At 38.7% G+C, this 10,616-nt stretch overlaps 1 protein-coding gene across 1 annotated transcript; it reads left to right on the forward strand.

Moving 5' to 3' along the window:
* Nucleotides 1-695: 695 nt before the first annotated feature.
* On the forward strand, nt 696-10,041 carry snx19a (sorting nexin 19a). Its single transcript, XM_030153968.1, is given in 13 exon segments — nt 696-724; nt 1,983-2,043; nt 2,045-3,500; nt 4,112-4,247; nt 4,333-4,433; nt 4,516-4,635; nt 5,170-5,267; nt 5,353-5,443; nt 5,542-5,698; nt 6,448-6,571; nt 7,654-7,838; nt 7,930-8,017; nt 9,100-10,041. Coding segments are annotated over 12 exon segments (2,721 nt in total). The 5' UTR covers nt 696-724; nt 1,983-2,008; the 3' UTR covers nt 9,230-10,041.
* Nucleotides 10,042-10,616: the final 575 nt, after the last annotated feature.

Raw genomic sequence — 10,616 nt, forward strand, 5'->3', positions numbered from 1 at the left:
TTTGACTCTTTCTATGAAGCAATAATGTGCAACAATGATGAGCAACATAAACGGATTTGTCCTGGACCTGGATTTGTCTGAATGCTTTGCAGGCCCAAATGTGTCATGAATATCAGTAGGCACCGAATAATTCAGTTAAACAATTAAATATTCTTGTTATACTTAATATTTTCTTTTCATTTCAGTTTCATTTTAGTTACAATTTGCTGAGTTTAAGTTTACACTAGAAATTAACTTCTTCACCTTAATAGTAATAGTAATAATATAGTTATTAACTATTACTGTCAGTTTTTTTCAAGGTCTTTAGTTTAAACTAGGAGTAAAGTCCTCAAGCACCACTAGATGGTGCTCTTACTTTGTTTTCAATCAAACCAAACACTACTAAAACATCAGTAAACAAACACAAATATTTAAAAGTTCAGGATAGGCTTAAGATGAAATCACCTTTCACCTGTCCAACATGATTACTTTACTCTGCAGCCTCTTCTGCGCATGTGTCAGTAGCAGTAGCACTAGCTTGTAAAAGTTGCTAATTGTTGTAATAAATGTGTCGTTGTGGTGGCAGGTTAAGTGGACACCTAACTGACCATATGGGCCGTGTATCTATCTTGACTCTCAGACTGATCCAGATAATCTTTGTTGGAGGATTAAAGCAGTGTCCCGGAGGAGCAGGACATCCCTCCTATGATCCCTCCAGCCTGTACTGACACTGACAACACTCCAGGTAAGTCTGAGCTAACTGCAGCTAATCTAGCTAACACTGAACACAAGAAATGTGTGTTTTTAACTAACAGCGAAGTTGACAGTAGGTTGTAACCTGGGTACTAGCAGGTTAGGTTTGTGTGTTTGATATGACCAAAAAAAAACTAGAAGCACTCGGAGAGCGCAGACCTCCGCCAAGGCTGATCAGTGGCCCCCCCGTGGGCCCCCCCACCCCCGATCACCACCAAAATTTAATCATTTCTTCCTTATCCCATTTCCAACAAACCCTGAAAATTTCATCCAAATCTGTCCATAACTTTTTGAGTTATATTGCACACTAACGGACAGACAAACAAACAAACAGACAAACAAACAAACAAACAAACAAACCCTGGCAAAAACATAACCTCCTTGGCGGAGGTAAAAATGGAGAAGAAGGAAGGAAAAATAAAGTATCAACAGCCTTAAAGGTGGGAGTCAGATTGGCATAACCAATGCAACAAGGCGCACGTGACGTAACTCTGTTATAATATTATTGATTATAATTTAGTGTCGGATCACCTTGTACAATTTTACCATTAATTTGTCATTTGGTTTATCATACAAGATAATGCGAAGGGACTGATAACATGCCTTTAACCACTATATTACTCGACTCTATATCTTTAGTTAGACTTATATATATATTTAATAATAGTGATTTATGAGTCAAATATTTAAGTCAATTTATGTCGATCTCCTTAAATTAAAATAGTAACAAAATAATAGATACTACAATAAAAGTATAAAGAAAAAACTAACCAACCAAGGAGTGGGTGAACCAGAAATGTGCTATTTACACATAAAACACTTTTTCAGACTATTTACAGCCTTTGGGCAGAAATAGTCTCATAAACATTATTTGTCTAAGAAGAAATAATTAATTTCCTCCTAACCCTCACCAAATTAAAAGGAGTAATTTAGTTTAATTTGTAAACAATTATATATTTTTTTCTGTTCAAAACAGCATTGTACAACAGAAAGTGTAAATGCTTCACAGTGTGTCAGAGAGATTTTATGGTCAGTCAAAAAATTTTCTACAGGATTGAAATTAAATTAAATTAGTCATTTAAATGCTATAATGATTTAATTTAGTCTTGTGACAACATCCATTTAAAAATGACAGCATAAATGAAATCCAAATTAGTGATATATTAAAGGCACTCAAAGTAAAAAGAGTCCAATCAGTGAAAAGACAAATAAAATACTGCTCCTCTTTGTGTGATTCTTGTTTTTACCAGGACAGAGCCTGCCTTGTCTGACTGTAATGCTTTCAACAAATGGCTCTGATCACTGGACTCTCAGAGTGTCTCGGGCAGCGGAGGGTGTTAGGTTTGGGAGCACTGGTAGCATGGCTGGTCCTCTTCCATCTCCTTGTGAATGTTTGGCTCCTCTGCATCTTCACCAGCCTCTTGGTGGTCCTCGGGGGCTGGCTCGGGTCTCGGGCTTTACTGGATGCCAACAGTCCTCTCCACCTGGAGCACTTTTTGCCTCAGGGTAAAATCAACCCTCCTCTGTTTTCCCCTGAACATGAGTGGACGTTGAACCATGAGATCCACAGTGCCGCCCACAAAGCGGTCCGTGACTTTGTGTCCTCATGGTATCGGACTCTGCTGCCAGAGGAGGAAGGTGGGGAGTTTGAGCGTGCTGTGCTTAACTCAATGCTGGAGTCTGTGATGGAGTTAAAAGAGCGTGCACGTCGAGTGGACAGAAAGGAGTTGATTCAAAGGCTGCTGGAGTTGTATGGCTGTCACCTGCAGAGCTACATGGCAGCAAAGCAGATCCAGTCGACACAGGATCAGAGCTTCAGTCTGTGGCAGATCTACAGTGAAGTAGATGCTCCTCATCCAGCTGTGACCAGTGCAGCTGCTGAGCTGAACTACTCCAAAGCTTTGGTTAACCTCGTCTTACATGTGCTTGTTCCTTACCCTCAGATGGAAACTAGGACTGGAGGTTACATGGTTACAGAACTAATTACCTGCAATGTACTGCTGCCGCTCATAAACAGAGTATCAGACCCGGACTGGCTCAATCAAACCATTGTAGAAATCTTCACCAGGTCCAGAGAATCTCAGGAAATCGACATCAGTACGCTCCCTGAAGCTAAATTGTACAGATGTGAGTTCCAACAGGAGTCCTGGACCACCTGTTGTTCACAGTCCTCTTCTGAGCCACCAGGCATCACCAGCAAAAGCTCCTCAAACCCTGATGACCAGCAGAGTCAGACCACTAATAATGAGTTTGATTCACCACAGAGCAGCATGGTTAGCCTGACATCTGCAGGTAAAGTGGAAAGCTGCTCTGCAGATCTGCTCACACCATGCAAAGTGAACTGCTGTCCACTCACACCTAGCTGTTTCTCCAACTCACTAGAATCCAAAATGTTATTAATGGACTCACTAATTCCGTCAGACTCTGAGGACAATCTGGCTCGAGGCTTTTGTGATTGCGGTCCTCCTACAAACTTCTGCAAAGGGGTTGGTTTAAAACATGATGAGCCCTTTGGGTGCTTTGGTACTCTAAGAACTCTTGGACCAAAGGTTGTGGTGACAGAGAACTCCCAGTGGCCAGCAGGCATAGCCCAAGACAAAGTGCCAACATGTCCTCCAAGAAAGCTTTGTCTAACCTCCTACAACTTTGATAATCCTAACAACATGGCTGCACCTGTAAAAATCCAGAATGTGCAAATAACTGGTACTATCAACACCAAGGAGCAGCGAGGCACTGGCACACATCCCTATACCCTCTACACTGTAAAGGTAACACCTCCTTCATTCTGCACTTATAGGGTTAGTGTGTTTATTATTATATAAAGCAATGTTTGTAACATATGTAATGCAAAGTATTATTTTGGACAGAGCCAGCAGAAAAAAAAAAACAAAAAAAACTTTAAATTTCACTATCGTTCCAAGTAGTGTTGTATTTTAAGAGTAGGTTCACCAATTTTCTATGCCACCAGATTCATTTGAAACGAACAGAAAGTTTACCTCTGGGAACAGGGGAGTTGGTCTATTGTTGATTTAATTGTTTATTTTTACTTACATGTGAGACAAATAGAACATTATAACCAATTCAGTACCCATCAGAAAAGCTTTCATATAACAGTATGATTGTTAGAGTGGATCCAACCAACTTACAATGGTAAACCCAGAATTCCTTTCTCTAAAATTACTGTTTTTGTCCAGATCTGGAGACTGAAGTGGGCGATATGAATAGCTTCAGTTCCCCACCGGAGACAGCTATCAGTGAACACATAGCAAACACTTTCCCCATGTCCGTTGCTTAGCTTGTGGGTCAGTGCTTTTGTGTTCTTCTCCATTGCATTGTATCAACTGTAATAACACTTTCATTTCTACCTTTGGTTTCCTAGTTTGAGACATCTGACTCTGAAAATGGAGCAACTTTGCAACCTCCGACCAGTCACACTGTCAACCGGCGATACAGTGAATTCCTCAACTTGCAAACTCGGTTAGAGGAGAAGTCTGATGTCAAGAAATTCATTAAGAGTGAGATTCTATCACCACCATTAATAATACTGAACTGTTGATGCAAGACAAACACTTCATTCTTAGTCAATGGTATGTCTTTCAGATGTCAAAGGGCCAAAGAGAATCTTCCCTGACCTGTCATTTGGAAATCCAGACAATGACAAGGTTGAAAGTCGTAAAAACCAGCTGGACAACTTCCTCAAAGTAGGCACTGGATTTGCAATTTCAGTGTGTGTACTTGTAATTATATACGTAGTGTTGTCGTTTAACTGATCCGTTTTTCTAGCAATTAAGCAGCATTCCTGAGACAGCGAACAGTGAGGACATGCAGGAGTTCTTGGCTCTCAACTCAGATGCCTGCACATATTTTGGAAGGAAACCTGTCATCAAATCAAGAATTGATAAGGTGTGAACAGAGCTAACATCTAGTCCGATTAGGCTCATACTGTCTACTGAACTGATAAAGATTTCTTTTTCTTTTTTGTCAGACAGATGGAAAAAAAAGTTGATTTTTTTTTTTACCTTGACATGTTTTGGCTACAACCTGTAGCCTTCCTCAGAGGGGTCACTTGATGTTACTGTGACCATGAACAGGGATGAGGGATCCTACACCTTATCCCTCACTTGGGATGCTGTCCTCTGTGGGATACCAGGCAGCAGGGGCCATAATCATCCCCTGTTGCCTGGCAAACCTGGATAAAACAGCTGACAATGACACATCACAGTGACATCCAGTGACCCCTCTGAGGAAGGCTACAGGTTGTAGCTGAAAAATGTCAAAGTTATAAAAAAAAACAACAACTTTTTTTTTTTTCATCTATCTGACAAAAAAGAAAAAGAAATCCTTATTGAGCTAATATCAGCATATGCTGCAGCAGGTGCACATTCAGCCTTATAATCTTCATCTTTTGTCTTGTGTCCTCTCCCACTCAACTGCCAGATGATGGAGAATGCATTAGACACTTTAAAGACAGCTTTCCCTTATCCTGAACCCCTCAGTCCAACAGAGGAATCGGAAGTGGATGCTCCTCTGTACAGGTGAGTTCTCAGTCAGTCTAAAGTGAGTAATATTAAATAAAATCTCTGTAACAGATGATTTCTGGCTTTGTGTTTTATACCTCAGGAGGCTTATGTTCACAAGAAAAATGTCAGCAACTCTGAACATCCCAGAATTGCATCCTAAAGTCGCATACTGCTATAGTGAAGGCAGCAGTGTAAGTTGTCATATTTATCAAGGCTTTTTATTTGGTGCTACTCTGACTTTTTGTTTTCCCACCAAATAATAGTTTTGCTTTACTGTCGTCTGCTTTAGGTGCTCGGTGGTATGTCACTGTCCGGCCTGGAGAACTTTGTTAAGGAGCAGGAAAGACTTTTATGTGAGCCAACAGTGAAGGATAGTGAGGGGGCCCAGCTGAACTGTGAGGAGGCTGGCAAAAACACAAAGGCATCAGTGAAAACCCACAGCACAGGTAGAAGCTTGAAGAATGACAGTTTGTTTGCTTTTTTTTAATAATGAGCTGATATTTTAACATGATGACAGACTTTCTGAAAATAATGATTTATTATCTCAAAGCAATGGAATACTTTCTTAAAGTATTTTTGCATCTAAAAGAGAGTGCAATTTTATACAGGTTTTACCACAGTCATGAACAGATCCTGTAACATAAAATGGTGTGGTAGTATCTCAACATAGATACAAGCTTTGTCAAAATAAAGAGGTAATATGTCAGAATAATAAGGATGTAATTTTAGTATCCCAATGTAATGAAATATCTTCTCAAAATAATTTTCTAAATATTTTTTGTATCTCAAGGTAATGACAATAACTACACTGTTGTCTGTAAAGTTGAAATCATTTTGTTTTCAGACACATTCCTCTTTATTCCTATATTTATATTCATCAGTAATCACCTTTGTCCTGGTACATTGATTACATACTGAGTCCCAGTTACACTTTATAAATCAAGAATACATCACACTGTCACAATCATTTCATGAGAAGAGGTAAAAATATTTGATCTGCAGCGAGTAAAGTGTTTTTTGGTGCGTTGAGCCAACATGCAGTAACACTGGATGGCCACTTAAAGGCAGCAAAACTCTACTCTTGAATAATATTCCACCTCAGATGTGTTTTATCTGTATCTCATATGTGCTTTTTCTGGTGCCATAATTATAATTTGGTGCATTTACAGTATATCTTTTTGTGTGTGCTCTGCAGACACAGCTGTAGCAGATGTTGCTTTGAACATCCTGTGCTTGCTGATGAAGGACCAGTGGAGTTGGCTGTGCACTGAGAACATCCAGAAGACCATCAGGCTGCTCTTTGGCACCTTCATTGAGAGGTACAGCAGCTTTTTATTTAGCTTCCACAAGTATTGCTTTAATGTATATAAAGAGTAACATAAAAGTAAATCAGTCATAAAAAAGATAAAGTTGATCATTTTGCGAAATATATTAGTCAACAATCCTCTTCCATCAAAGTTATTAAAGAAATTATCAAAGACACGGTTGCACATTTTCCACTGTCGATATAATTTGCTCATTAAAATGTTTAAAATGTATGTTACAGCTGACCATACAAACAATGGGTCCTCAATGTGCACAAAAGACAGTTGTGGAGGTACTTTGTAGTTTCTACTACTTGATTGTTGCATGTCGTATTTTCCCAAACCTTTCAAAATATGATTTCTCTCCTTAACTACATCGTTTTTACCTCATTGTATACACAGTTTTAAACAAAGAGTTCTGTGGAATTACCACTGGGTTTTCTTTCAGTCTCAGTCTGTGGGAATGGTGCTTTTCTAATCTCTTGTGGTCTGCTATCATTATTGCTGGCCTCTGCATGCGCCTCTGGGAGTTTTAGGGTTCATTTAGCATGTCAGTAAATAATGGTCATGCTCTTACAGGGTTTTATTTTGATTTAGGTGCCCTTGGTTCTGCTGCTTAATGCCTGCACGACTATCATTCCCTCTTATATCTTGATTGTACATGCAAAAAACTAACAAGATGTTATTTTTTAAAAACACAGTTGTAACAAGTGGTGCCAGGGACAACAATACCTGTCCCTCGCACGTATTGTAGCTTATTTTGGCATTGATCTAGCTGATGTCATCATGTCTGTGCGTGTGCTGATGTCAGCATATCAGTTGCCTCTGTATATGTGCCAAGTTTGAAGTAAATTGAAAAAAAAAAATCATAAAAAATCTTAACTTTGACCTACTTTTCCCTAAATATAATGACATCTATTCTGGGTCACTGGCAATCTATAAACCCAATTTGGTATGAATTCAACCAATAGTTTTGCTGCTAAAGCATTAACAACAAACAAACAAACTGAACCAAAAATAAACCAACTAAACAAACCAAAACCCTTGCCTCCTCTTTGGGGACGGGGTAATAAATCCCTGACTTTTTTCTGTCTCAGGTGGTTGGATGTAGGAGTTGCCCACCTTACCAGTGCCCCCTGCTGGGTTATTTACCTACAAGTGATGCAGGAAGCGGTATGGCCAGGTGGGACGTTGCCTGCTCAGCCACATCCAGAACGCAGCGCTGCACAACAAGAAGAAACCAAAGAGCAATGTCTGGAATGCCTGATGCAGCTGCTACCAGGTATATAGAAGCCATCAGGGGCAGACTGTAGAGGTGTAAAGTGACTATGATCTGCATTGGTTTTGAAGTTTTTGTTTATGTGTCTGGGCAGAGCTCATCACTGACATGCTGGGCACTGAAAAGTACAGGCTGAGCTTGGAGACAGTACTGGAGTCTTTACAGGACGCTCAGATAAACAAGTGAGTCAACAACCAAACTGTACAGTAAACAACAAACTGAGGACACAGAGGAACTCAGAAACCATCAGACTAACTGGATAATCAACCATTACACCATCTGATGAGAAATTAGTAGATTACTTAAGGGGATTAAATGCTGAAATTTTGATTATGCAGTTTCAAAAGCATCGCTAATTTCCCATCAGATCCTAATCCAAAATGAGGCACAAAGGCATATCTGCACCAGCAGACTGAGGACTATCAGCTTGTTTGTTTGACTGAATAGTAAATTTTCATTATAGTTATTTATACTCTTTGTTTTTCACCCATTTCACAGGAAACAGATAAGTTAAAAAATGCTTGTCGTTTTTATGTGAACAGACTCAGTTGCAATATAACAAATGGTACTTCTGAAATTAATGATAGCAACATCTTGCACCATGAAACTGTTTGTTCAGGTCGATTTATTGTCAATATCAGCCAAACACCAGTCTCATTTGATATTCACTTATATCAGTCATTATTAATATTGTCATTTCACACTTGCAAAGTCATTTCACACACTCGATGGCAGCGTTGTAAATAAACAGTAAACTATTTCAGTATTGGTATCAGTCCAGAATATTCCAGTTGTTTAACCCCTATTTATTTATTTATTTATTTATAACATGGTGCTTTGGAAAATACAAAGTTAAGGAAAAGTTGTGTCGCCTTCATTTTTACCTTTTTTTTGTTCCAGAAAACACATCATACTACTACTTTTACATAACATCTCCAGAACAAGTAGAGTAGCTTGTAGGTTCAGTCTACTTCTGGCAGTATCATTTGTTGTCTTTGTTGCATACATTGCATTGAAGACAATGTTGAAGCAATAAAATAAAAGATGATTACACTCAAATTAAAAATACTGTAATATGTAATGACATACTGTACATTTTGAACATAAATCTCCACATATTGTGTGTAGGTTATACAAATGAGAAGTCACACACCTGATTTATTTAATTGTTTTCATTATCCATGTCATTCCATTCAGGCATCACATTTTTTTTGATAACCAGCTGATGTCAGTCATTATTAACTCAGAGTCTGATTCCTTGAAGGCATCTGCTTTACTGCATCTGTGACCTGCTGCTGGAACTCCTGATCCCCGAGTCACGTGACGAGGCCTTCCAGACGTCTCTGCTGCAGAGTCTGTCTAAAGACACAGAGAAGGACTATCATCACATATGACCTGCAGGAAAATGACAAATACATGCAGCTGATTGAGTATGTACTGTATGTTTAATGTGTCATGAGGGAAGAAGGCTCAGTAGTTGTTCATTACCACAGGACAGCACTCTACAACACAACACTACTTGAAAATGAGTGAGTACAATTCCCTGAATACTGTATGTTCTTGTTGGCAGATTCTTTCCTTGACAGCTTAGAGATGCGCTGTGAGCAGTAACATCAGAATCATGTGGCTCCATCTGCCTGTAATAAAACATACTCCCCTTACTAAAGGCGATTACTGTATTTATATTTATCAAACACTTCTTTTATAGCAGCCTCATCTTTTTAGTGCAGCTGCCGAAGGGGACACATCACGGGAAGAGAATCTCAGTAGTTCTAGTGTAAACATCTGCACATGAGCTGAACTGGATTTGTTGATTTGTGAACAAAACACACAGCTAAATAAAGGCAACTCATCTGTCAGTAACTCATGTGATCTACTTCAGTGCTCTACCTACAGGCAAAACTGACTTGCTGCGTTTGTTATTATCTGATATTTGTATAAAATGTTTTGCATTTTCAGTCATTATCATGTAAAACCATTAGTAAACTGTGCAGCCACATATAGTTATACACATATAGTTGATCAAAGAGATTATACAGTGAGATAAGTCACATATAAGCATCCAAATAAGGTTTCACTTCATATCAAGACATAAAAGCAAATGTATGTGCATAAATTGACAGTATGTGAAAGCTCTGCATGAATAAGCCAAGACCTAAATATCCCTACAAACTATTCCATATGTGAATAAAACCTTAAGATTTGACACGTGTGGACTGAATGATTCCCTTAAAATCCCAGAATAAAAGTTAATCATTGAAAAAGCTTTTAATAGCGTATGCAGGCAACGTTTTAGTCCTCCCCTGATCTTTTGATCTCAACCGCACTTTGAAAACTATTTTCTGCTTCACAGACACTCTTCTTTGATGCGGCGATAATAGTGTGAAAGATTGTCACTTTACTGCATGACTTATGAAATAACTGTGAAAAATAATTGTCTTTTATTTGACAAAAGTGGCAAATTAAGAAGAATTAAGAGGAAAATCACTGTAAGGGTTTCCATCTGGTAACATAACTCCTGACTTAAGCAACATATTTTATCCCTTCACACATAATATGAAGCCTTATACACTCAGAAATGCTCAGTATATTTGTTTTTATCTCATCACAGTTACACTGTTCTGTTCAACTGAGTTTATTAAATTGGCCTTCTCTGTCTTCCAATGTTATGACAAATTTCCTGCCGGTGATTTTCACGACTACAAGCTTGCGTCAGTTATCAGTTTTAATCCGATCCCTTTGTTTCCACTTGCATACATCGGATCTTAGGAACATTTAGCA

This window comes from Sphaeramia orbicularis, chromosome 14 (genome assembly GCF_902148855.1).
Source record: "Sphaeramia orbicularis chromosome 14, fSphaOr1.1, whole genome shotgun sequence".
In the NCBI taxonomy this organism is placed as follows: domain Eukaryota; kingdom Metazoa; phylum Chordata; class Actinopteri; order Kurtiformes; family Apogonidae; genus Sphaeramia; species Sphaeramia orbicularis.